Source organism: Sus scrofa, chromosome 3 (genome assembly GCF_000003025.6).
Source record: "Sus scrofa isolate TJ Tabasco breed Duroc chromosome 3, Sscrofa11.1, whole genome shotgun sequence".
NCBI lineage: Eukaryota > Metazoa > Chordata > Mammalia > Artiodactyla > Suidae > Sus > Sus scrofa.
The window spans coordinates 3,853,337-3,879,458 of record NC_010445.4 but is presented as its reverse complement, the minus strand read 5'-3'; the positions used below and the strand labels follow the sequence as shown (position 1 = coordinate 3,879,458).

The following is a 26,122-nucleotide window of genomic DNA, read 5'->3' as shown; positions in this document are numbered from 1 at the left end:
CAGCAGAAACGCCATGATTACCTTTTTTTTTTTTTTTTTTTTTTGGTCTTTTTAGGGCCACACCTACAGCACATGGAGGTTCCCAGGCCAGGGGTCTAATCCGAGCTACAGCTGCCAACCTGCGCCACAGCCACAGCAATGTCAGATCTGAGCCACGTCTGCGACCTACACGGCAATGCTGGATCCTTACGCCACTGAGTGGGGCCAGGGATCAAACCTACGTCCTCATGGACACTAGTCAGATTCATTTCCGCTGAGCCACGAAGGGACCTCCTCCGTGGGATTTTAAGAGCAAGATAGTAACAAAACAGAACATGACCAAAACAGAACATGGAGCTCAGCGCTCCAGCCACACCCACACTCGAAGAGCTGACAAGGGTGCCGGCGGCCCGAGGGGTCCTGAGTCAATGCAAGACATTAGGGTGGCACCCTGCTGGACCTGGGTCCTGGCGCTGCCCTCCTGCCCAGGCCAGCTCGGCCTGAGCCCAGGGCTTCCCCCTAGGACCCAGAGCACTGGGCATGGATGGCACTCTGGCTTTGCCGTTTGCGGGCTGCGCAGAGGGGACGGTGTGACGATGACGCACAGCATCTGGCCAGGGGAGGGGTTCCGACCCTTCCAGAGAAACTGAGTCACGAGGCAGTGCGTGGCCCCGCACCCCAAACCCAGAGTCAGGGGAGGAGGAGCGGTGTGCTGGGGCCACTGGGCGACCCCTATGGCACCGCCGCAAAGGATCTTTGCCCATGTGGCCACCTGGCGGCCTGAGAGTCCCAGGTGGGTGGGTCTCTGAGTTTGCCAGCTGGTCTGGAGCACAGGGCACCCTCAGGCAACCAGCCTCTTCCTGCCCAGCCCTCCTCGAAGGGACCCACGTCCAAGACGGACCTAGCCCCACTCCCTGGAGAAAGAGACTTAGAACAGCCACAGAGCCAGGACCTGATCCCAGAAGCCCCGCCTTGGCTGCTTCCCCTCTCTCGCTCCCCCTTCAGGAAGAGCTACTACCCCTGAGCGCCTGAGGGCCACAGGGGCACCAAGGCACCCATAAAACCCCAATGCTTCCTGCCTCCATCCCCACTGTCCACCCCCTCCCCACAACCACGTCCTACCAGGTGTGTGGACAGAAGACTGGGGGTCCCAGGCAGGCAGGGGGCCTCGTCCCGCCAAGGCCCCTTCTCCCACCCCAGGGGCAGAGATGGCGGCACAGACGCTACCTGGACGCGGTGGTGGGGCAGGCGCTCTGCCTTCACCTTTAATGGCCAGTGCGGTACAGTTAGTGGACAGACGGTGGACAGGACACAGAGGGGCGGTCCCGGCGGGGCTGTGGGTGCGGGAGGGCAGCCCATCTTTGACGCGACACTCCAGGAGTCCCCTCCCCCGGCCTGGGGCGCCCAGCCCAGCCAGCCTAGAGCTCTGGAGGGACCCCCATTCCTCCCCATTTGCCAGGGACTCCTGGGCACATCCGACCCTCTGTGGGCCTCCCTGGACAGGGTTCAAGGTCTAGGTCATGACTTCAGCCAGGCTATGGGCCCTGCTTTGTGTCCCCAAACTGTCCCCCTCCTTATCAGACAGGTGAAGGTCCAGAGAAGCTAATGGGGATCCCCAGGCCTGTGGCATCAGGTGGGTACCAGGGTGCATGGGGAGGGGCTGGCAGGGGTTGGGGACTGCACCCAGGTCGGCACCAAAGCTGGGGTTGCAGAAAGGCCAGCGCAGACAGACCGTGGTCTGAGACCTTGCAGACGCAAGGCTTGGGCCCCGGCTCCTTCCCAGAGAAGGTGCTGAGTGTGGGAGAACTAGAGTCTAAGGACGGGCAGAGGGCGGAGGCCTGCGGGGTGACCGGGTGGGGAGGGGTCCCCAGTGAAGGAAGTGCTGAGTCAGGTGCTGGGCAGCGACAGTGTAGTCGAGGCCATGGGGCCCTCCCAGCAGCCCAAGATGACCGTCGCCAGGAGGGGACACCGGCGGGTGGTCTGCTCTCCCAAATGGGGACAGCTGTGAGTGACCCCATAGAGCACCGGGGCCACCAGACCCAGCGGGGGCGGGCGTGAGGCGGGACACAGACCACAGTGCTGGCGGGACCCTGGTGGCAGCAACACCCCCAGGCATCCAAGACCTTGGCAGAACCCTGGGGCTGGAGTGACGGCAGCTGGGCCTGGACAGGGTGGCGTCATGGGCACGGGGAGGAGGCCGGGGCCCCCGCAGGCACTGCGGCAGGGGTGGGGAGGGGGCCCCGGCGGCCCTCCCTGGGCAGGGCTGGGGGCCCGGGCCTGGCTCAGAGGCCGGCGGGGAGGGAGGCGTTGGCAGCGGCGGGGTGGAGGCAGCTGCTGTGGGCGTCCCGCGTGAGGCTGTAGGTGCAGTAGGCCACGGCCGAGCCCAGCGTCAGCCCCGTCATGTAGGACACGGTCATGGTGTTTCCTGCGGACGGGACGGGACCTCAGCGGGCGGGAGTGGCGGGCCCCCTGGTGGGGGGGGGTGGGGGGGCCCCGCAGCGGCCGCTTGACCAAGGGCTGGAGCCGAAGCCTGGGCTTCCCGGGTCCTGAGCAGTGACCACGGCCAGCTCACGCCCAGGGAGGTGGCCGCCCGGGGACGGTTATGCCCCGACGGCGCGGGCCGGGTGCCCAGGCCTCGCCTGCTTCTCTCCATCTCATCTCCCATCTCCAAATGCTCCCTCGTCTAACAGGCTTCCTGAACGGTCCCGTGTCCGGAACCTGCCTCGGTGCTTTGTCCCCACGCGGGCTCTGTCCCCTCCTGCCTTGACGGCAAGCCAGCCTTCTTGGCTGGAGCAGTAGGGAGCTCGGGGGGCCTTCTTGGCCCCTGTCCCTTTCTCTTGCCCCATCTCCTAGTCCGTCAGCCGCGGCCACGGGGGCCCAACAGTCAAACTAGATCCAGGTGCCAGCGTTTTCTTCCAGGCCCCTCCCCTCTTCACTGCCCTGGTACACCGTGCCGCTGCCGCCTCAGGGCCTTTGCACAAGCTGTTCCCGGCACCTCAGACGCTCTGCCTGTGCATTACCACGCGTCCAGCCCCTCACTGCTTCCTCCAGGTCTTTGCTCAAGTCACCTCCTCAGGGAAGCCTTCCCAGACTGCTCTGCTTCCCTTTAACCCCACCCAGACCCCCCAGCCCGCCACTGGTTCGCAATCCTCCATCGTCCTCGGCACCATCCAACGTATCACATCTTTTTCTTATTTGTCCCTTTGTCACCTATGAACTATCAACCCCAGAAGCACAGAGACCACCGTTTTGTTGCCACTGTGTCTCCAGCACTCGGAACAGTGCGTGGCGCATGGCAGGGCCCCCCGACCCCGAGCAGTTGTGGGTGAAGGAAGGAGTAAGAGATTGTCCAACACGCCCGCACACTACGAGCCCCGAGGCCAACCTGGCCCTGGGACCCAAACGCACGTGTCTCTGTGTGACCTGACTTCCACGGGCCTGGCGTGCCCTGCCTGGTAGCGGGGGCTGTGGGTGGGCCGCAGGGGCTGAGCGGGGGCCTTACCTGCCAGCTCCCGCTGCTTGGGGCTCACTTTGCCGGCCGCCAGGATCATGGGCACGCTGCCGAAGTAGCCGTTGCTGATGCCCATGAGCAGCGAGAGGACGCAGGGCCAGGCCGGGTGGCGGAGGGCGGGCGTGCCGCTGGGGTAGACGCACAGGATGAAGAGGGGGATGAAGACGACGCGGAGGCAGGAGCAGGCCAGCAGGTGCGGGCCCCGCCAGTCCACGGGCAGCGCCGCCAGGATCTGGGGGGAGGGAGGCAGACATGTGGGCCCCGCCTCTCCCTCCGCCTGCGTCTCCCTGGCAGCCTCGGGGCACAAGCCCAGACACCCAGGGCTCAGGCCGTATCCCCATCTCTTCCCAGCTTCAGCCACCGAAAAACCCACCAACCTCCGCACTGGGCGAGGCTCTGGACCCTATTTGAGAAACGAGGCCGCCAAGGCCCAGAGGGACATGCGGGGAAGTGGCAGCAGCTGAACCCACTCATTAAGTCCTTTCAGCTGGGGAAGCCCAGGCAGATGGCTTTCCCTCTCTGAGCCTTGCAACCTTGTAGAGAGGAACAGCGACAGGCCAGCATTTCTGAGTGTTCCTGCCGCCCCCCCCCAACTCAGGGGACTTCATATGCCCACACCTGTGCTGAGACCCCTTAACTAGAGAAAGGAGGGCGCCAGGGTGAGACCTGGGACCGGCCTCCGGGACCGCAAACCCTCCAAGCGCCCTCCGGTCTCCGTCAGGGCGGCCCCCGCCTCCCCACCTGGAGCCACTCGCACCCTCAGCTTGGGGCCCATGCCTCCCCGGGGACCCTCCCCACGGGCATCCGCCCCCCGGAAGCGGGGCGGGCTCCCACCTTGCCCACGAAGTCCGAGAGGTTGAATACGGCCATGATGAGGATGGGCAGCCACTCGCCCAGGATGCAGTGGCGGATCTCGGACTCAAGACCCGGGAACAGGCACAGCGTGATGAAATAGGTCACGGCGATGGACAGCATGTGGGCCCAGATGACGCGGGCCACCACGTAGCGGTGCAGCAGCAGGGCTGTGGGCGGCGGCGGGGGTCAGAGGCCGGCAGCCCGAAGGCCCCCCCGACCGCCGGGGCACCCCCACGTGCGCAGACCCGACGACGGGGTCCAGCCCGCCCCCACCTCGGAAGGAGGGCCAGCTGCGCCGGATTCTCGGCTGAGGCACGTCGAAGCGCGTGTAGGCTCCCCCGCCGCCGGTCACTTCATGGGCTGGGCTGTCCTTTGGGGACCCGCCATCTGCCAGGGCTGGGCCTTGGTGCTCCTGGAAGAAGGCCGGGCCGGCTAGGGTTTGGGTGCAGGCCGCTCGCGGCCTCCCGCCCACCTTCATCCTCGCCCGCCGTCCAGCAAACACGCCAAGCTCCTCCCAGCCGCGGAGCCTCTGCGCATGCGCCTTCCTCAGCCCCGCCCCGCCCTTCCGTGGGTCTCCGGGGCCCCCTCCACGCGCGTCTGGTCTCAGCCCTGAGTCACTCTTCAGCGAAGCTTCCCGACCATTTAGGAGGCCACAGTTTCTGATGTGGGCTTTTTCACAGCAGGCGTCCCTCTGGCCTGTCTCCTGGTCTCTGGCTCACAGCAGTGTCCCCAGCCAAGCGCCCAGCGAGGGTGACTCGCTGGAAGAACGTCTTTGTGAACGTTCTGGCTCCTCCCTGCGCTCCTCATGGCCCAGCTTCCCTGCGCCTCCTCCTCCAGGTGCCCTCAAGCACCCACACCTGCCGTTCCTGGGCCCGATGGAGGCCATGTGGCCATAGCGCCACCAGAGGGCGCGCTGGCCGCCAGGACGGGGCTCAGGCCACAGGTGTGGGCCTGTGGGTTTCAAGCCACAGACCTGGTTCCATCCCAGCCAGTGGGGCTCAGGATATAGACGTGTGGTGCCACCAAGGCATGAAACCTTCAGCCACAGGATAGAGGAAGGAATCTCAGGCCACAGAAGGAGCCGGAGCCTGCGCTGACAGCGCGCGGCCCAGGGAGTGGGACGGGTACTTACAAAGCGCACGTCCTCGGCGCCGACGTCGTGGTGCACGCGGTAGCCGGCCCTGCCCCGACGGCCGCAGCGGGGCCGCGCGGTGTGGTAGAGCACGAAGCGGCTGCCCCTCACTAGCAGGTGCAGCAGGAAGCAGAGCAGCTCCAGGCCCGCGGAGACGAGGAAGAAGATGAGGGTGCCGCCGCGCTCGTCCGGCAGCAGCAGCTTGGTGAGGATGCGGCTCAGGGAGACCATCACGCCCGCCGTGCCTGCGCGGAAGGGGCCGGGAGGCCGGGCCTCGCCGCCCACTCGGCCCCACCAGTCACAGCCACCCCACAGCCCTCAGAACGGCCCTGGGCTGCCCAGAGGATGCGTCCTCGCAGACTGCTCCCTGGCCCCACTGTCTACACACTCACTCACACACACACACAAACACCAGGAGCATTTATTGAGTGCCTGCTGGGTGCCCAGCATCACTCTAGCCCTGAGAATACAGTGGGGATGACACACAAAGAACCTTCCTTCCTGGGGCTCAGTGGGGAGAGACCACAAACGGGTCACAGAAAAACACCAACAACTATGCACGACTTGGGAGAAGAGGCAGAGACTAGGGGACGAGCAGGAGGCTGGCATGAGCTCTGGGCATGGGTTTGAGGAGCTGAAAGGAAGAGGTGGGCTTGGAACCAGGTCCTGAACTCACAGGGGAGGGTGTGGGGGGTGGGTCACAGCAAGCAGGGTATCTTTCTGGAACCAGACTCCACAAACAGAAGGCTTGGAGCCTCGGGGGCATCTGGTCGACCTCACCACATGGCAGAGGGTACAGTTTACCCAAAGGGAGGAATGGGGACCAGAGTCCACAAGGGTCCTGCCTGGGCCCAGCTTCCTGGCCCATCACACCGCTGAGCCAGGCCCATCGAGGAAGATAGGGCATCTGAAGGAAGGCGCTTTGAAGTTGGGACCCCTGATGCCTGGTGCTGGCTCGGGGTGGCGCTGGCTCGGGGTGGCGCTGGCCTGTGTTAAGAGGGGGTGGCAGGGCAAGAGGGGGAGTCAGCTGCCTGGAGCAGAGGAATCTGACCTGGAGGACAGATCCATACGGCTTGGTGTCCGATGAGTTTTGGGTTTGAGCAAAGGGTGCCATTCACTGAGCAGGCGCAGATGGGAAATGAGGTGGGCTTGGGAAAGCGAGTTTGGGCCACAGAGTGGGGGTGGCTCGTGGGTCTGGGGCTCTGAGGAGAGCTTGACGCTGAGGGATGGGACCTGACATCACGGGCAGGGGGCGGGATCAGCTACCCCGGCACACACATACCACACACAGAATATTCAAGACCCGTGCTCAGGGTGGCATGCGCTTCTCACAAAAAGAACCACACCCCAAAGAGACCACGCCCACCACAGCCCAGTCCCGCCCATCCCTGCATGTGGGAGTCCCAGCGCCCCCAGCCAGGCGATCCCGAGCAGCCCATGCCCAGAGCTCGCTTGAGCCCGCTCTCGGTCCCAGGAAGAGGGTCCCCAGCCCAGGCAGCTCCCGGGGGTCTGCAGATACTCACTTTCCCCCGTCATCACCCCCTGCGTGTACCTTTTGGGCAGCATCCCCGTGTACCCATAGAAGCTGGATTGCTGCACTTGAGAGAGAGAGAGAGAGCACAGCCATGAGACACCACCTGTCACCTGTCCGTCCTCTTGGAGCAAAAATCAGAAGTTCGAGAACACTGTGTTGGCAAGAGTTCAGGTGGGGGAAAGATATTACCACCACGGGTGGCAGAGGGATCTGGTCCAGCCGCGTCGCAGGGCGTCATGGCAACAGCACCGCCCACCGCACAGCCCCGCCTTCCCCGTCCGCACCCCAGGCTCCTCTGCCACCTCTGGTCTTTGAAACCCGAGGAGAAGTGACACGTGTCACTCCTGGACCAGGTAGGAAAAGCCCACGTGGCCTTCCAGTCTTTCTTTTCCCAGGGGTGGTCACAGCAGAGGCCGCCTGTTACAGGTGGGGAGTGGCTGTCAGTCAGTGAGTGCCACCCGCTCACACACTGGCCAGGGAGCAAGAGCCAGAAATAAGCCTGGTTCTGTGAGGCCACTGGGATTTCTGGGCTCATTTGGTGCCACCGCATAACCTCTCTCGTTCTGACCAAAGAGGGCACCCACTGCACTCATACCCTGCAGTCTAGACCCAGGGCCTTGACATAACCCTGGGGCAGGGCTGCAGCCGCGGGTCTCCTGGTCATTACCAGCCTCTGGTTGGTACAAAGTAGAACAGAACAGGGCAAAACAGACCCGAGTCAAATGCCTAGATTGAGAATATTGGTTCAGGGAGCCTGGATTTCATTTATAGACACACACACACGTTTGCTGGGTCAGGCTGTGAAATGTATCTCTTCCTGGAAGTCACAGTCAAAAAAGTTTGAATGTCGACAAAACAACTGGCCTGGACCTTTCCAAATGTCACTGCCACAAAAGACAGAGGAAGGCGGAGGACTATTCAGCTTAAAGGAGCTACAGGTGTGACTGCTAACGCAGTGTGTGATTCTGGGCTGAGTCCAGGGCAGAAAACCCAAATGCTACAAAGGACATTATCACGACAATGAGTGAACTTTGAATTTGAATTGCAGATTTGATAATATTATTGTATCCATGTTAAATGTCCTTCTTTTGGCAGTTATTATTATTATTATTATTTTTGCTTTTTAGGGCCACACCTGCAGCATATGGAGGTTCCCAGGCTAGGGGTGGAATCGGAGCTTCGGCTGCCGCCCTACGCCACAGCCACGTGGGATCTGAGCCACATCTGCGACCTACACCACAGCTCATGGCAACGCCGGATCCTTAACCCACTGAGCAGGGCCAGGGATCAAACCTGCATCCTCATGGATCCTAGTCGGGTTCGTTAACCGCTGAACCACCAAGGGAACTCCTGCTTTTGGCAGTTGTAAATGTGGTTCTAGAAGAAATGTCTTAGCTTTAACTGTTACTTAAAATACCCTGAATGGTTAGTACTGAGGCAAGAAGGAAGGTGATGTCTGCAAATGGCTTGAGGGAAAAACATACGTTTTATATTTACACATATTTAGGGGGAAATTATCTACATATAGTCACATAGTCTTCAGAAGGTGGGGGAGGAAAGGACAAAGAAAGCCTGAAAGGGAGAGAAAACACATATGCAGCGAAACGTTTAACGACTGGTGAGTCTAGGGAAATGTATATCGGAACTCATTATAATTGCAATTTTCCGTAGGTCTGATTGAAGTAGTTGCAAATTAAAAAGGTAAAATAAGTTTGAAAGCTACCGCCCAAGAGAAACACACTGACACAGTGACGCGGGCAGGGGGAGCTGGTGAAGCCCAGTTTTCACCTGGGAATACCAGGGACGTCCCTCCCTGCACACCAGGACCACTGCGGGCGTGCAGCGTGTGTGCACATGTGCACATACCAGCACCGAGCCGGCTAGTGTGGCACGCCCCCAGCACGCAGGCGGGGCAGGTGGGGCGGCCCGCGGTGGGCGCCCGGGGGCCCAGCCCCGGCCCTACCTGTGCAGCCGAAGGCCACGGTGCCCACCGCGGCCAGGTTGATGGCGTAAGCCTGGTCACGAGAGAAGAGCTGCAGCCACACGTCGCAGATGCTGATGAAGAGGAGGGGGCCCAAGGCTAGGAGGTAGCCTGTGTGGGGAGAGGCGGGGGGCGTGGCATGAGCGGTGGGCGTGGCGGGGTGTGTGGGGGCGGGGCATGAGCGGGGAGGGGGCGGGGAGCCCCCTCCTCCCACCCCTCCCCAGCAGCCAGCACTGAAGTGCCGGCTCTCTGCCCTTCCTCTTAACAGCAGGAGGGCGGGGACATCTTAGAGGTCTAAAGGGACATCCGGAAGCCTTCCTGGAAGAAGTGCCCTTGAGCTGGGCTGGGAAGCTGAACCATGGAGATGAACGGGGGGGGGGGGGGGGGAGGAAGAGCAAGGCCGCTGGGACCCTTAGCCTCCCCAGGAGCGGGCATCCTGACAGCTTGCGCTGCGCTCAAACGGACCTGAACCTCTTTTCGCATGCTGAACCCCGTGGCGTTCCCTGGAAGGGCACCCATTTCACAGACAAGGAGATGGAGGCGCCGGGAAATGGAGGGGTGAGCGACAGGCCAGGCGGGTGAGAGCTGGGAGCCGGGAGGGCAGCGTACCCGCGGTGATCCTGGTGTGCAGGCTCAGTCTCTCCACCAGCACGTTGTTCAGGAGGACGGCCACCAGGGCCACCAAGATGTACGTGAGGCTCAGGTCAAACACAATGGAAGTCCCTGTGGTGGGGGCGGGGCAGCGGGGGCAGGGGTTCAGGGGAGCCCCACTCTCGGCACCTGCCCCCTCGAGGCACTGCCTCCTTGCTCTGCCCAAAGGGGCTGACAGCCCAGAGAGGGTGAGGGGTTGCCCTGGCAAGTCACAGGGCAATTCATAGCTAGGGTTTGAATAACATGGGCTCCCCTGGCAGGGTGCCACCCCAGGGGTTTCTGGAAGGCGGAGGAGGGCCAGAGCTGAGTGCACAGGCCAGCCTGGGACGGCTGGACCCCACTGCGGGGGACCCACCTGGGTATTTGTGGTGCAGGTAGTCCACGTCGGTGATGAAGCTGTTGTATGGCAGCAGGAAGCCCACGCCAGCCAGCAGCATCGCGAAGTAGATGGCGTGGTAGCGGTCATCGGGCACCGTCTCCTCTGCCGATAAACACAGACGCCAGGTGACAGGGAGGAAAGCCCATTCACGGCCACGGCCACCACATCAGGGCCACAGTCCACCACCCTGGCCACAGTCCACCACAGCACCGCCCAGTCATGATCACCGTAGCCACTGTCGCCCTAACCAGACATGGCATCCCACCAAGTCATCTGCCACTGCCACCAGAACCACTGCCACCTTAGCCATCATGGCCACTCCTACCATATCCAAACCACCAAAGCCAAAATGACCACGGCCACTCTCCATCACTATGGCTACAACTGCCACCATCATGGCATTGTCAGAAGTCACCGAACACCACAGCCACTGTCACCATCGCAGCCACCAACACGACCGTCATCACTGAATCCACGGCCCATCATGACCGTGGCACTGCATCCACCAGCATCATGGCTGCCATCTGTCCCTGTCGTCATGGCTGCCAAAGCTGCAGCATCACAGCTGTTATCATCGCTGTCACAACCACTGCCATCACCTCCACAGCTGCTCTAACCTTGGTCAGTGTCACCAAGGCCACCATCCACCAGCATGGCCACAGCTGCCCCAGTCCATGGTCAGGGCTGCTCGATATACAACCTCCAATAGCACGGCCACGGGAACCATCACCAAGGGGCCACTGCCACCATGACTTTCCCCATCACGGCCACTGAAGCAGCTGGCTCAACAGAAAGGTCTCGCCTTTCGGAGACTCAGCTGCGGGGCCAGCTGGGTGTCAGGACCCGGTGGGGTTGAGGCAGTGTTTGAGCTCTGAGTCCGCATCCAATAGGGGCCGCGTCTCCTAGGGTTAGTGTTTGTGAATCCAGGAGCCTCTGGCAGACGTGGGAGAGGGACCAGTCGCTACACACTTTAGAGATCCACTCGCAGGATGTTCGCCTCCCACCCCTTGACCGAGGCTCGCTGGTCCAGGAGCTCAGTTCCAAAGGGAGGAACGGTTCTGCCCTGAGACCCACGCTCCTGCTGCCCTGGCCACCCTGGGCTCCTCCTGCCCCTGAATCAACAGGCAGAGGATGGAGCTGCTGTACCGGCTGACGGACCCTGATTATCGTGGGAAATCAGCTTGCTGGAGAGTACGTCTGCCAGACAGGAGATCCCTCCTGGTCTCTCCTAGGTCCACTCCCTGCCATACAGTCGATGGAAAACTAAGCCACCCCACTTCCAGCAGGACTGCTGCTGGGTGACCCACGCGGCAAAGAACCGTGACCAGCTAAGGTGCTCGTGGAGGACCACGGGGATACGGGATGGGTGGTGGCAGAAGGAAGCTATAAACACCAGCGACGACCACGTGACCAGCCGCCGGCACCAGGACAAAGGGTCACGAAGCTTTCTTCCTTGTTTTGATATGAATGTGTTTGTGTCTGTGTGTTAAACAAACGTTTTTGTTGCAGTGACTCTCTCACCCCCTCGTCCAAAGTAAGATTAACTCTGTATCCGGATGTGAGCGATGGGCATCAAAGGCGAGGTGTGAATATCGCCATGCAAGGACTCTGTGTCCTCTGGGAAGGGCTGGTGTGTTTTTGTTGGGACGGGGGGCTAGTCGGGTCACGGCAGGTGGGGGTGGACTCTTAGTGCCTTGTCTTGGAGATTAAGTATGGTTTAGGGAGCTGTGTATCGAAGCCGAGCTGGCAAGGGGGGATTTTGTGATGGCCAGTTTTATAGTTCAACTTGGCAGGCTGAACCACAGTCCCCAGTTGTTCCATCAAACACCGACCGAGGTACTGCGGTGAAAAGAGTTTGCAAAGCCTCCCATCAGCTCCTTGAAGTTTGACACAAAGGGAGATTTCCCTGGGTGGGCCTGACCTAATCAGGTAAGACCGCGAAGGCTTCCCGGAGCGTAAGGACCCTGAGCAGTTCATGCCCCTGGGGTTCCAGCCTGCCTGTGATCTTCCTGCCTACCTGCCTTATGGATTTCAGACGGGCTTAGCCAGCCTCCCCTTTAGTCCGCCCATTTCTTGTCCTAAACCATATACGGCTATCTATACAACACCTTCAGCTCTCTGTCTAGTCTGTCCATCCGTCTTTCTGTCTATCTCCTACTGGCTCTGGTAGAAACGTGACTGATCCTGCCCCCACAGCCATTATAGGTAAAAGCACCACTGCCACGGTTACTAGAGCCACTCTCCGCTTCCGTGGCCACTGCCACATGATATCCACTGCCTGGCCAGGAGAAGGCTGGCACCTTGGGATGGGCCCCGAGCTGCCTCTGTCCACACACACGTGTGCAGGGAGGCCATCCCCACCCAACACGGGGCTCGGCCAGCAGAACCTCCACGCCCACCTGCAAAGGGAGGGGACAGAACCTGAGAATAAGCCCCCATGTCTAAGCCCGAAGCAGTCCTAGTGTACCATCTAGCCACCCCCAAACGAGCTATTACTTACAGGGGGCCTCCGAGTGCCAAGAAACATCCTAAGCCATGTTTTGTGGATTCTGTTGCAAGCACATTAGGGCGGCCCCAGGATCATTCCCCTTTTCCAGATCAGAAACGGAGACCCAGGCAGCAGTGACTTGACCAAGGTCCCGGAGTGCCCGGAGTGGCCTGAGACAGGAGCTGGATCGAACCCAAACCTGCCTGCCTTCAGACCCGCATGCTGCCACACGACAAGTCTGATCGCACAGGCAACTGGCCTATTTCCTCCACGTAGGGCACCTGAGGCTCAGAGAGGTTGAGGCTCTTGGCCGAGGACACACAGCCAGGTGGAAAACCAGGTCTTCGAACCTCACATCAACCCTCCTCTTTCCAGGCACTTTCTCGTCTCCAATGAAGCGAGGCCTGGCTTCCTCTGGCCCAAGAATGTGACCCACACACTATGTGTCGCTTGCATGTAGAAGGGTATGCTCAGGGCAGTGCGTGACTCGCCACGTGCCCCTCCGCCTGCCCGGCACTCATGGAAGCACATGTTAAGATGCAGCCCTCCCTGGATACGGCATCAGGGAAGGCACTGGGACCCTGGGCTTGTCTGTCACTGCAGCGGATCGAACCCCTCCTCACCAATGCTGCCTCCTGGATTCCGTGGGCCGTGCTCCCACGGCCATCCCTGCTTTGGGCACGTAGACCCAGCCATAGCCTCACTCACCAGACTCCGTGACGATGGGGATACCCCTGGCCCTGCCGCCCTGGGCCCGAGCTGCCGCCTCCTCCAGCTGCCCGCTGTCGAAGCTGAAGCTCATCACCATGCTCCCGTGCGGTGTGCCCGCCGTGCTGGGCTCCTGGAGGCGCTGGCTGCCCACGGAGCCCATGGCAGCCTGTGCTGCTGCAGAGAAAGCAGAGGAAGCAGGCTGGGGGGGCCAGGAGAGGTCCCCTACCCCGCTGCCACGCTGCCAAGCCTGCTCCCCCGGGGTGCCGGCCTCTCTCTTCTGAAACAGCGCGCTGGAGCACACAAACCTCCGAGGAAGAGCGGTGCCACGTGACTTGTGTCTTAAGCTGAGCAAGCAAGCACAGAGGCCTGCCTGGGGGCGGCAGCAGGGGGCCTGGAGAGAAAGAGATGGGGGAGAAACACTCTGAACACTGTGTGCCGGAGTGTCCCGTGAGCCACCTTCCTCTGCGAGGAGATTCCCATATTCACGCATGTGACAGCAGCGCGAAGTGAGGGTGACCGCCCTCTCTGTCCGTCACCCGGGCCTCACGGGCAGTAAATGGCAGAGCCAGGACCCGGGCCGGGTCGGTGGGACCCTGAGCCACCAGAGCCCTCGGTCCTGCAGGGGCAGGAGGGACTTGCCTTGGTCTTCCTGCTTCTCTGGCTCCCAGTCAGCTCTTATCTTTGGAGGGAAGGAAGGAGCTGCTGGAGTCTCGATGGAGAGACCCCCGCAGGGCGTAGGTAACCCTGTAGGGGCTGGGGCAGGGGGCGCGTCTAGCGTTTTCCTTCAAACATGGATCCACTTGTTTTCCTAACAACCTTCATTCACCTGCTTGCAAAAAGGAGCCACGCTCATCAGAGGGAATTTGAGAGAGATGGGGCACAGCGGCATTGGCCTCTGAGTGTGGCACCTCTGTGTCCCCACCCGCCCTGGGCAGATGTACGGAGCCCACAGGAGAAGCTGGAAGAAGGATGCTTCCCCAGGGACCCCTCGTGCTAGGAAGCTATTCTGATTTTCTCTCAATCATGTCCATCTCCCCCACTTCTGCTCCTACTGCTTCTTCCTCTTTTTTTTTTTTTCTCTTTTTAGGGCCAAGCCATGAGGTTCCCAGGTGAGGGGTCAAATCAGAGCTACAGCTGCCAGCCTACACCACAGCCACAGCAAGGCCAGATCCGAGCTGCATCTGCTACCTACACCACAGCCATAGCAACGCCAAATCCTCAACCCAGTGAGCGAGGCCAGGGATCGAACCCACAACCTCATGGTTCCTAGTTGGATTCGTTTCCTCTGTGCCACAATAGGAACTCCCTCCTCCCACTTCTGCTTCTTTCACCACCTTTCCTCCAGCAACCCTGCCTCAGTTTACCCCCCCCCGACTCCAGACGGGGGCATGCTGACCAGTTCCCCAGTGCTCCCCAAGCCTTCCTCACTTCCTCGCGCCCCACAGAGAGGTTTAGGTGGGGCACTATCCCTGCTTCCAGGTGGGTCCTGGGGCTGGGGAGTTCTACCCCTGCCTGCTGGGGGTCAGCACCCAGGAGCAGCAGAGAAGAGGCTTCTCCTGGAGGCTGGGGAGTCAGGTGTGAGTCCCCGCACCAGGCTCAGCGCTCATCCTGGAGCCCCCAGCCCTGGGCCGCCTGCCATACCTGGAGCTGGGAGGACGAAGAGGATTTAGCACGGAGCCCAGCCAGTTTGAATGACTGTGGCCTCGGGCAGGGCCCTGTGCTGGAGGCTTGGACACCCGCCGGCCCCGCCGATCCAGCCTCCATCCAAGACAGGAGGAACCAGGAAGGGGCCGGCCGTAGAGAAGGGGTCTTCCCTCCAGCCCTGGAGGACGGCCACCCCGACCCCCTGGCCTGTGTTCAGCAGAGGTTCCCGACACAGATGCAGAGCCCGGGACACGCCTGGCCACACGCTGAGGTTTCTACCCAGCCGGGAGGCCACGGCATCCGGGAGGGCAGACGTGCTTGGCATCAAACCGGGAGGCAGCCCTACTGCTCCCTCCCTTGATGGGTGAGGCGGGCAGCTGCCACCCTCAGCTACTGTCCCCACGTGCTCCTCCAGGCCCCTGCTGGAAGGTGCCCTGTCTCCCCAGGCCACGGCCCCGTGACCCCTAATATGACCTCTCACGGAGGCAGGGCAGGGGCACGCGAGGCTCCCCCCCTCCTCTCGCCTCTCCTGGGCTGCAGGCTTCCACCTGCCACCGCATAACGCCCCCCCCCCCGCAACACACCCCAGCAGCCGGGAGCCTCAGCTCTGCCCCCCACCTGCTCCTCCTCCTGGGTCCCCCATTAACTAAAATTTAAAGACAGAAACAGAGATCTTCTCTGCTCCCCCACTGCAGGGACCCCAATCACTGCCTCAGTCACACCCCAATCACTGCCACACCCTCTGGGCCTCAGTTTCCCTGTGGATGGAGAGGGTGAGAAAGTACTCCCCAAGTCTGGCGGGGGTGGGGGGGTGAGGAGGGAAGGCTGGCTGCCCAGAGGAGGTGCTCGGCGGTCCAGCCTCTGCTCCGGGGCCCAGCTGTGGGCCCCAGAGGGCTCCGGACCCCAGCAGACCTGGCAGCCCCACTCATGCCCCCACTTTGCCGAAAGGGAGAGTGAGAAGAGAGAGCCAAGCCTGGGGTCACACAGCACGTATCAGAGCCTCGGCAGCCCGACCACCTTTGGCTCCACCTTTTCATTTGCGACTGAGTTCACGTAGGTTCTGACTGCCCCCAGCACCCTGAACTGCTGGGTGTCTGGACCCCAAGGCCAGGCCACTTCTCTAAGGGGCCATGCCCCATCTCCGGCCAGAGCGCACAAGGGAGCCTGAATTCTACGAGCAAAGCCAGCCCGCTGGTCCTCCTTGGGCCTCAGGCTCCTCGGGAGCCCCAAGCCCTGGCTGGCTGGATGCCCTTGGATGGCCGTGGTCCCCACGCCTGGGCCAGCGCATGAGTTCTCTCCTGCTCTGTCCCAGCCAAGCGTTCCGGGCTGCCCCAACGCCCCCCTGTCAGTTCTGCCCACGGGAAAGTGCCTTTCCACCTGCTTGGGCCACCCCCTCCCTGGAGTCCAGGGAGGATGCATGAATGCACTGGCCTCAGGTGCCTGCCGGCTCCTGGGATGCCCAGCTCCAGTCCCCGGCCCCTGGCCTTGGTGCCTCCGTTGCCCTCAGACCCCAGGCTCCTTCCGCAGACCAGCCCCATCAGCAACAAAGTTGGTTCCCAGGCCTGTGCTCCGAGGCAACGGAGCCTCGGGGACCACCCTGAGGTGACCTCTGGGTGCAGGCCCCACCTCTTCCAGCCACCTCCCGGAGAGCTGGGACGGGGTGGCTGCGGGAAAGGGTGAGGTGGGGCGGAGGAGGTTCGGGGGGAACTTGAGGTGGAAGGAGGCTCAGGCTGTGCCCGGAGAAGGAGGTGGCACCTCGCCCTGAGAGGGCCTGGGGCCACCGGCCACTCTCCCCTTTCCGGGTCTGCGTCCTGCACTCGCAGATGGGCTGGTAGGGAGCTGGCCCGGTCCGGATGCTGGACAGGGTTGGGGTGGGGGCCCTCTCATTCTGGGATGGGGGTGGGGGACTCGGGGTCCCCGGGGTCACGTGTCCCCGCCAAAGGACTGGGCAGCTGGAGCCGGCGCCGAGGGGGAGAGGCGCGGAGCCGGGCCGCGCGCGCCTCAGACAAAGGCTCCGACAGGTCCCCCGCGTCCCAGCCCGTCCCCGCCCGCGCCTGCCACCCCCGCGGTGACCGCTTACCTCAGCCCGGCCGGGTCCCGGGGTCCTCGGCGCGCCTGGCCCTGCCTGCGCCCAACGCCCCCGCGCCGGGACCCCTGGGCGCCCGCGCCCCGGCCCGCTGCGCTCCACTCCCCGCACCCCGCCTCCGGCCAGGCGCGGCCGGCGTCCTCCGCCCTCCGCCCTCCGCCGGTCCCCGGTCGGCCGGCCCCCGGGTCGGGCGAGAGCGTCCGGGGGGCGCAGCAGCTGCGGCGAGCTCAGCGGGGGGCCCCGCGCTCCGCCCCGGCCCGCCCCCCGCGCGAAGCCCCGCCCCGTCTGCCCTCCTCCTTCTCCGCCCCCCTCCGCCCTGCCCCGCCCGCAGTGCCCGCAGGGGCGGGGGAGGGGCGGAGGCTCAAGTCTGCGTCCCCGACGCCCCGGGGACGTGCCTGCTCCGGTGACCCCGGGGTGACCTGTGGCTGATCGAGCCGCCACCCCTCCAGGCCCACCTCCCCGCCGGGGTGCCCAGGCTTATTGCCCCCCCTCCTCCCATCTACCCCTCCCCAAACCGGGTCCCCTCGCGGGGGAAGCCAACAGCGCTTGGGGGGCGGGGGGACAGGTCACCCAGTGATCCGATTCAAGTTTTGAAGATGAGTAGGATTTCGCGGGCAGGAAAAAGTGTGAATCCCAGACAGGTCTAGGAGCCTCGGCAGCCGCCCCCCACCCCCGCCCCGTGCCACCCCCTCGTCTCGTCCCCACCCTTGCCTGGCTGGGCCCCCCTGCTCTCGGGATCGCTTCCCCTCACGGAGCCTCAGTTTTCTCCTAGGAGACGGAATGGTCACCCTCCGGGGGCTGTTAATCCCAGCACGCCCTCCTCTCTGAGCCTCGGTTTACAGTTCGCACACCGCCCTGGCAGGGGTTTGGGTGGGGGGAGTCTGATGCCGGGAAAGGGGTTCAGCCTCAAGGATAGGAACCAGGAACCGATGGGAAGCCCCCTATCCTCCCTTCGTCTGCTGTGTGGGGGGCGGGGGGGGGGAGGTGTCAGGGGACACGGCCGGTTGTTCAAAGTAATTAAAGTTATGAGCCTGATGCCTTCCCTGGCTCTAGAACTTGGAAAGGGCTGATGCAGGAAGCCATGCCCAGCTGTCCTCCGTGTAAATAAAATGTATCTGGTGCATGTGAGACACTGTTCTAGACGCAGGGGACAGGTCAGGTCTCTGCCCCGTGGGGTTTCACAGGCAATAAACAGGCATAATCATTTCGGGAAGCATCAGATGCCTAGAAGATTGTGAGACCTGGTGGGATAGGCAGTGGCACGTGTCTGTGGGAATGGATGGGCATCATTGTGGTCAGGGAAGGCCACCCTGAGAAGGTGATGCTGGACCTGTGAGACTTGCCCCTGGTGGGGAGGTTTGTGGGAAGGGTGTTCAGGGCAGAAGGAACAGCCAGTGCAGAGTCCTGAGGCCAGAAGAAGCTCATTCTATTCAGAAAGAAGGCCAGTGTATCTGGAACAGAGGAAGGAGGAGTCGTTCTGAGGGAGAAGTGGGGGAAGGGCAGGAACCAGACTAAGGGGGTCTTACTGGAGCCCCTGGAGTGTTTCAGCCAGAGTAGGGAACATACTCTGACCTGGGTTTTTTGGGTGGTTTTTGGTTTTGGCCACGCCCATGGCATGCGGGAGTTCCCTGGCCAGGGATGGAAGCTGCGCCACAGCAGCAACCCGAGCCGCAGCAGTGACCAGGCCAGATCCTTAACCTGCTGAGCCACCGGGAAACTCCTGACCTAGGTTTTTAAACCTATGTTCCTGGTGGGAGTGCAAATTGGAACAACCCGTCTGGAAGGTAAATTGGCTTAAAAAACCTGACTTTGATGCAGAAAATCTAGCCTAAGGAAATGATGCTAAATACAGAAAAGCCTTGATATACAAAAATGCTCTTCATACTATCCAAACATTGCAAATAGCCTGATTACCCAAGAAGAGCAAATAAGGAATAGTCAGCGGGGTGGGGAACAGGTGACACGATTGTTACATTTGAAAGAAACAAACAGGAAAACTATTGGAGGAACATGTAAGCCACCACTAGGATGTACAGTTATGAAGCTTTTTTGTTGTTGCTGTTTTGTCTTTTTGCCATTTCTTGGGCCGCTCCCGCGGCATATGGAGGTTCCCAGGTTAGGGGTCGAATCAGAGCTGTAGCCACCAGCGTACGCCCCAGCCACAGCCATGCAGGATCCGAGCCGCGTCTGTAACCTACACCACAGGTCACAGCAACGCCGGATCCTTAACCCACTGAGCAAGGGCAGGGATCGAACTCGCAACCTCATGGTTCCTAGTCGGATTCGTTAACCACTGAGCCGCAATGGGAACTCCATGAAGAATTGATCATAGCATGGAAAACTGGCAGCGTAATGGGAAACAGGTAATGGGAAGAAATACAAAAGATACATGATGCTTTGTGCCCCAAAATTGGAAACACCGGGAAAAAGATGATTTTCTGGGAAAATCAAAATGAGAAGACACGTTGTAATCAGATAAGAAATCCAGCTCCATAGAGCACTTACTGCAGAGGGAAGAGAATTTCACTAAAGAAGCACCCTGGCTGTGGGTCGTTTCGCAGAATTAACAGATTTCTACTCAACTTTTAAAGCGCAACCTCGTCATTCCAGAGCACAGGACAAAAGAGAACCACCCACATCTGACAAAAGTTTCTCCGAGAAAACGAGAGAGACCAGTCTCATCTGTGAACATCGGTAGAAAACCCTGCACAAAATATTCGCAAATAGTGATGGCTTCTGAGAACGGAGATTGAGGAGATGGGGTCAGAGAAAGGACACACTTTTTTTTTTTTTTTTACTGCAGCCTTTTGAACACTTTGAATTTTTTATCATCAAGTGGACAAGCACGATGCGCAATTCTGCACACAAGATAATTTCACGCCACGTAGAGAAAATACTAAAAGAAAAAGGTAGCAAAATATGCAACGGTGGTTGTCATTGAATGTGGGGATGGGAGGCATTATTTTCTTCTCTGTTTTTCTGTCTTTTCTACAGAAAGCCCTTATCAGTTTGTTTGTGGTGCTTTTCAGCACACACGTGGTTTTCATGAAAAACTAAAAATGCATTTGTGTGGGGAGAGAGACATCTCGTCTACCTCGCTGTCACGGGCCCACGCTCTCCGCACGCCCTGGCTCCCCATGGCCCCAAGTTATAGGAGGGCTTGGGAGTGACTCTCCTTCCAGTCTCGACACCACCTGCTAAGACGGGGAGATGGGGGAGGGGGTTTCAGAGGTCTGTGGCTAGGCCCGGGGACCTCTCTGGGGGTGCCAGGGGACACCAGGCTCGGGGCCAGACCTGCCGTCACTGCTGATGACACCCAAGCCTCGCTGACAGCAGCAAGAATGCTGCTAGTCAATGCCTGTCCTCCCGCCCCTGTTAGCAACTTCCTTGCCTTGGAGAAAAGCCATCTGCCAAGATGAAAAAGGCAGCCAGTTAAGGCCCCGTGGAAGGAGCAGGGGATGGGCTGTGGCAGGCATTGAAGGAGGGGCCCGCAGCCATCCCCGTTCTGTCATCTGGGCTCATGGAGGCTGCCAGGTGGGTGCAGAGAGAGGCTGGGGTGGGTCCTGCATCGTGGATGGAGTGACCAGGGAACCGCCACCACCAGGGACCAAAGCCCCTGCTCGGTCCTCCCTTGGCAGGTCCTGAGTGCTGCGCTAAATGGCTCAGACGCACCCCCCCCCAAAATCATCTTTCAGTGGAGTGGCTACCAGAGCTTTGTCGATGATCTCTTGGCTCCCCGACTCTGCCCCCCAGCCCTGCTCCCTCGGCGGACAGTGAGTTTTCTAAAAGGTGTCCTTCTCCTGCTAGCTCATTTCCATGATTCCTCAGCATCTCCAGGGATATCACCCAAAGCCCAGAATGTTCTGACCCCCTCAGACCTCTCCCCATTTTCTCCCACACACTCAATTTTGAGGAATGGACGGGAAGGCTAATGGGTTTCTGTGCCTCAGGTCCTACCAACAGGGATCTGGCTGAGCTGCCCAGTCTATGCCGTTATAATTGCTTTAAAAACTTTGTGGGCTTCCCATGTATCAGATTAAATACACTCCACTAGGTAAAAACCACCCTCACACATCTCTGAGATATCCGCTCTGTGCTGGGCTGTGGGACAAGGCCCTTTTTAGAAGCTCCCTAGTCTAACAGAGAGTCTAAGATGCATGCTTTTCGGGTTCTTAGAAACCTTTTCATCTAGTTGAGAGCGTTTCAAGGCACCACCTGAAATGTTTGTTACCCATGTCTTTTATGCCTGATATTGGCACCTTGAGGTTTCGCTTGACCTGAGATGATGTTTTATGGCAATATTGCTCATTTCATCTTTGCCCAGGGTGACTCCTTTCTTGGGGGCTCTTGGGTTTATTCCTCCTGAGGGCCCATAACCAGCCCTCCAGGTGGGTGCCCTCAGGTACAAATCTCAGAGGTGACACTTTGGGCTAAGGTGGATTTTCATTTTATATGTATTTATTTTGGCCACCCCGAGGCATATGCAGTTCCCAGACCAAGGATCAGATCTGAGCCATAATTGCAACCGACGCTGCATCTGCAGCACCACCAGATCCTTAACCCAATGTGCTAGGATGTGGATTGATCCTGTGTCCCAGCGCTCCCAACACGCCCTGGTCCCAGTGCCACAACAGGAACTCCCAAGGTGGACTTTTAAGAATAACTCCCACTCTTGCCATGACAACAGCCACCAGCCTGCCCAGCCACTGTCCATCCCTCCCCAAGGAGTAGACGCCACCCCAAACCACTATGTCCCATCTTGGCCCACCAGGGTGACTCAGTGCAGGGCAGTGTGCCCGCCCAAAGACCAGCAGATGTATTGAGGTACTTTTCTGTCCCCACCAGCCACAGAGCGGGCTTGGTTTGAGGGGAGGGAGGGACTCGAAATAATCTCAAAAATAAACTAAATGAGAGTGTCTGTCGTGGCTCAGCAGAAACAAATCCTACCAGTATCCATGAGGATATGGGTTAAGTATCCCTGGCCTTGCTCAGTGGGTTAAGGTGTTGCCATGAGCTGTGGTGTAGGTCACAGATGTGGCTTGGATCTGGCGTTGCTGTTGCTGTGGTGTAGGCCGGCAGCTGTAGCTCCGATTCAACCCCTAGCCTGGGAACCCCCATATGCTGCGCGTGCAGTCCTAAAAAGCAAAAAAACAAAACTAAATGTCCACATAAGGGCATATTCGGGTTTTATAGACAACAGTAGAAACCTGGGAACAGCCTGGCAGGGCCTTTCAAGGGGAGATGGTTAAACAGACTGTGGTCCTTCCTTACCATGGAATACTACTCAGCAATGAAAAGGAACATACTGCTGGTCCCCCCAATAACAGGATGAAAGTCAAGTGCATTATCCTGGGTGGAAAAGACAAACATAGAATACATACCACATGCACGTTTCCATGCACGTGACCTTCTAGAAGAGGCAGGATGAATCAGAGATAATCAGAGAAGGTGACCGGGGAGGGTGGGAGACATAAAGGGGCTGTCTGGGGTGATACGCTCCAGATTTTGATGCAGATCTGGCTAATCCAATGTGTCCACCAGACAAAACTGTCCATCTGCCACAACTTGGCCAACGCTGTGCAGGTTTAGGGGTGCAATTGATTCTGAAGTGCATTAAAAAAAGGAAGCTTAGCAAAAAAACAAAAAAACAAAAACAAAAAAAAAAAACAAAGAAAAATGGAGTTCCTGTTGTGGCTCAGAGGTTAACGAATCCAACTAGGAACCATGAGGTTGAGGGTTCGATCCCTGGCCTTGCTCAGTGGGTTAAGGATCGGGCGTTGCCGTGAGCTGTGGTGTAGGCCGGTGGCTGCAGTTCTGATTCGACCCCTAGCCTGGGAACCTCCATATGCCTCGGGTGCGGCCCTAAAAAGAGAAACAAAAGGAAGGTGGGTGGGAAGATGGATGGGGGCGGGGCGGACATGGACAGCTTTCTCAGACCCAGAATGAAATGCAGGCAGGAGACTTCTGGGGGTTTCCTGACTCTTCTTTAGGTTGAAAATGTTCACAATAAAATGTTGGGGGTCGGGGGAGGGAAGAAAGAGCGCCCAGGGGTGCGCGCCCCCTCCCCCGCCCCGCCTCCACCGCTGTCCAAGGGGGCTGTTCCAGGCCACAGCAGCTCTGCCATCTGCTTCCCGCGGAGCTCAAACCTAATTTATTCCCAACTTATTAACTTAAAGCCCATTAGAATCTTCCCATCAACCTGGACAGGCAGCCAAGAGCCAGACCCAGGCGGAGACCGGAGGGAGGCTGTGCTCAGGACACAGCCAGGGAGGGAGAGGGAGCGGGCAGACTGGGGAGGCCTCGGAGGGGCGCTGTCCAGGGCTGGCCCGCTGGACGTGGTGCGCAGGCCGGGCCTGGCCGATGGCAGAGGGATGGGGTCTCCCCGCCGCCCCCGTGCAGGGAGCCGCCTTTATCGGCATCACGTCCTCCAACCCCTCCAGGGACCCCAGGAGCTCCCTATTAGAGCCCAGGAAGCTAGCGCCCGGGGGGTGAGGCTGGGATTCCCTCTGGGGACGGTGGGTCTTGTGACCGTGACCTTGGTGACCCATCACGGTCATAGCCGTACATGAGCCGGATTTCATGCTCCCAGTGACCCCAGTTATTGGATCTCGCCTTCTGACTTGGACAGAAAGGCCCCGGGCCTGGGAAGAAGGCCCTGCTGGCCTCGCAGGCTCCCCTCCCCGCCTGTGCCCCTGTGACAAACTCTGGAGAAAAAGAGATGCAGCCTCCCGAGCAAACAGGCAAATGGTAGAAATAAAACCCCAGGATTCTCTCCTAAGAGGACAGATGCAGCGGGTGTGGTGCTGAGCGGGACGGGCCGGGGACTGGCGCTTCCGGGCACCAGCTAGGAGCCAGGTCATGGCCAAGCACAGCTTCTGCTCCAATTCTCACAGGGACTCGGGGGTGGGGGTGGGGCCGAGCCACACAGCGAGGCTGGGCCCTCCTCAGTCGCCCCTTCTGTGCTGCAGGTCAGGCTGCCCCCCCAGCGCCCCCAGCCCCCTAGGCCGGGAGAGGAGAGGGAGTCAAGCCCAGGCCAGGTTTCCAGGACTCGGAACCGAGCCGTATGTGGCATCTCGGGCCTCTGCCCCTCAGGACAGCCCAGGCCGGCCAGGGAGCGGGGATGAAGGCTCCCAGGGGCGGCTGCTGGAGGCCGGCCAGGACGGCAGGAGCTGCTGGACCAGCTCCAGGCGCTTTTAGCTGGAAGAGCTCTTCATTAGGGCTGCTGAGGACGAGCGTGGGGGTGGGGACGGGAGCCTCGGGGGACGGGCGCTGCTGCTGGAGCTCTGATCTCCCCAAATGCTCCAAAGCCTCCCGGGACTGCCCCCCCCCGCCCCTCCCTTGAGGCACCAGCCACACCCAACACCCTGCGGCTTCCCCTCCCTCTACAATGAGGCGGCCCTTTCCCCAGGCTTTATCCACACGGGTCCCTCAACCTCCCAACTCCTACACACCTGAAAAGTCTCAGCCCCCTGCCCCCTCCCCAGGGATCCGCTGCAGACGCTCCCATTGGAGGGGTGACCAGGAGGGAGGCCTGAGGACACCCCACTTTATAGACAACCATGAAGCCCAGGGGAGTGAAGGCATTTGCTAAGAAGCCTCTGGGGGCCTGGACGTGGTGTCCGTCAGTGAGAAGGGCTGGGTGAACCAGCTACCCACCAGGTCAGGGGCAGAGGGGCACCAGAGCCCAGGGCCACCATAGTGAGCCCAGAGGAAGGCAGGCAGGGGGACCAGACTCTTACAGATACTCCGATCCCAGGAGCGCCCTGGCGACGGCTCACATCCCCCTCCTTGGCAGTTCGCGAGCCCATTTCGCAGGTGAGAAGACCGGATGCTAGAGGCTGGCCCAAGGTTTCCCCGCCAGGCTGCCCCGGGGAAGGAGTGGCAGACCCAGGACTGGAGCCCAGACTGGCCACACCTGGGCCTTGCCCAAGGCTTACCTGAACCCTCCTGTGCCCTCTCTGAGGCCTCTGCCAGTGGAGTCAGAATATGCTCGTCAGACACGCTGCGTGGAGGAGCCTTTGTACTCTCTGTTTACAAGAGGAGGCTTGTGAGCAAATTAGCGGGGTAACCAGGGAAAATGTTTGGCTTCCGTGGGTGGGAGTTGGAGCCATCTGTTCCCAAGTGCTGAGAAAACACCCGAGCAGCCGCCGGTGCCCCAGCCCCAGGAGAGCTGCGGGGAGCGCCACCGGCCCGCGGGCTGTGTGGCCTGGGGCGGGGCCCTCACCCTCTCTGAGCCTCGGGAGCTGCTCCTATCCAGCCTTGTGACTCCAGAACTCCCTGCCTGCCTCCTTCATCCTCATGGCTCCCCCTGACTGTGTAGACAGAGCCCCACCCTGCAGAGGGAAGCCACCAACCACTGGCAAGACAAGGCTGGCCTCCCCAGCACGGGGCTTTGGGGTTTGATTTAGCAGTGCACTCATTTGTCCCCGAGCTGAAAATAGCTTTGTTGTGTCCTCTGATTATAAAGAGGATGCTTCGCCGATCCAGATATATATGCCATAGAAAGATAAACCACAAATGGCCACACCCGGGGGGCAGAGGGTGTTCCCAGCCAGGGATTGAATCTGAGCCACAGCTGTGACCTACACCGCAGCTGCAATAACGCGGGATCCTTTAACCCACTAGCTGGGCCCGGGATTGAACCTGCTCCTCTGCAGCAACCAGAGCGGCTGCAGGTGGATTCTTAACCCACTGTGCCACGGCAGGAACTCTGGTTTTAATTCAACCATTTAGACCTGCAGCGTGCGGGCCTTTCCCCAGCTGACCCTTGCCCTGGGGCCCTGACCGCAGGCTCCAGACTCCAAACCCTCTTTAGCGTGGCTTTCCCAGCCCGGAAGCCCGGCCCCTGGGAAGGTGTCCAGAGGGGTCCACAGCGCTGAGGTTTGCGGTCGCTGTCACTACGGGCTGTGGCATCAGGAGATGGTGGGCATCCCAAGGCATTGGCAGCAGGGCCCCCAGCTTTCCTCCAGGGCTGGTCCCAGTGCAGGAGAAGCAGGTGCTGGGGGAGGCGGCTGTTTGGCCCCTGGAAGCAGCTTATCTTGGCAGAATTCTGCTAATCCTCTCGCAGGATTAAGGAAACTCAACGCACCGTCCCTTGATAAAGCCTTTAAGGATTTAATAGGCTTCAGACTTTTCCAGAGAAAGCCCAGACGTCTTTGTTCTTGACTCTCT

General features: G+C 60.3%; 1 protein-coding gene across 3 annotated transcripts; it reads right to left on the bottom strand.

Annotated features, from left to right (window-relative positions):
- SLC29A4 (solute carrier family 29 member 4) lies at nt 342–24,993 on the bottom strand. 3 transcript variants are annotated; one of them, XM_021086040.1, is made up of 12 exons: nt 16,946–17,178; nt 13,527–13,612; nt 13,219–13,395; nt 9,999–10,124; nt 9,602–9,715; nt 8,975–9,103; nt 7,001–7,075; nt 5,478–5,722; nt 4,619–4,757; nt 4,325–4,512; nt 3,482–3,722; nt 342–2,404 (listed from the first exon to the last, which is right to left on the bottom strand). In XM_021086040.1, exons 3-12 carry the CDS (start codon nt 13,379–13,381, stop codon nt 2,262–2,264), a joined length of 1,563 nt encoding a protein of 520 aa, XP_020941699.1. In that variant the 5' UTR covers nt 13,382–13,395; nt 13,527–13,612; nt 16,946–17,178; the 3' UTR covers nt 342–2,261. The 3 variants fall into 3 exon arrangements, with proteins under 3 accessions (XP_020941699.1, XP_020941696.1, XP_020941697.1); XM_021086037.1 differs by lacking the exon at nt 16,946–17,178 and adding an exon at nt 24,889–24,993 and having other exon boundaries at nt 2,262–2,404; XM_021086038.1 differs by having other exon boundaries at nt 2,262–2,404; nt 13,219–13,392; nt 16,946–17,179.

Bases quoted from the DNA above. Each gene is read 5' to 3' on its own strand.
- SLC29A4 (XM_021086037.1), bottom strand. From the start codon at position 13,381: ATGGGCTCCGTGGGCAGCCAGCGCCTCCAGGAGCCCAGCACGGCGGGC. The intron at 10,125-13,218 runs GTGAGTGAGGCT...GTTTATCGGCAG, and splicing joins CCCCATCGTCACGGAGTCTG to AGGAGACGGTGCCCGATGAC. The intron at 9,104-9,601 runs GTACGCTGCCCT...CTCCCCACACAG, and splicing joins GCACACCAGGATCACCGCGG to GCTACCTCCTAGCCTTGGGC.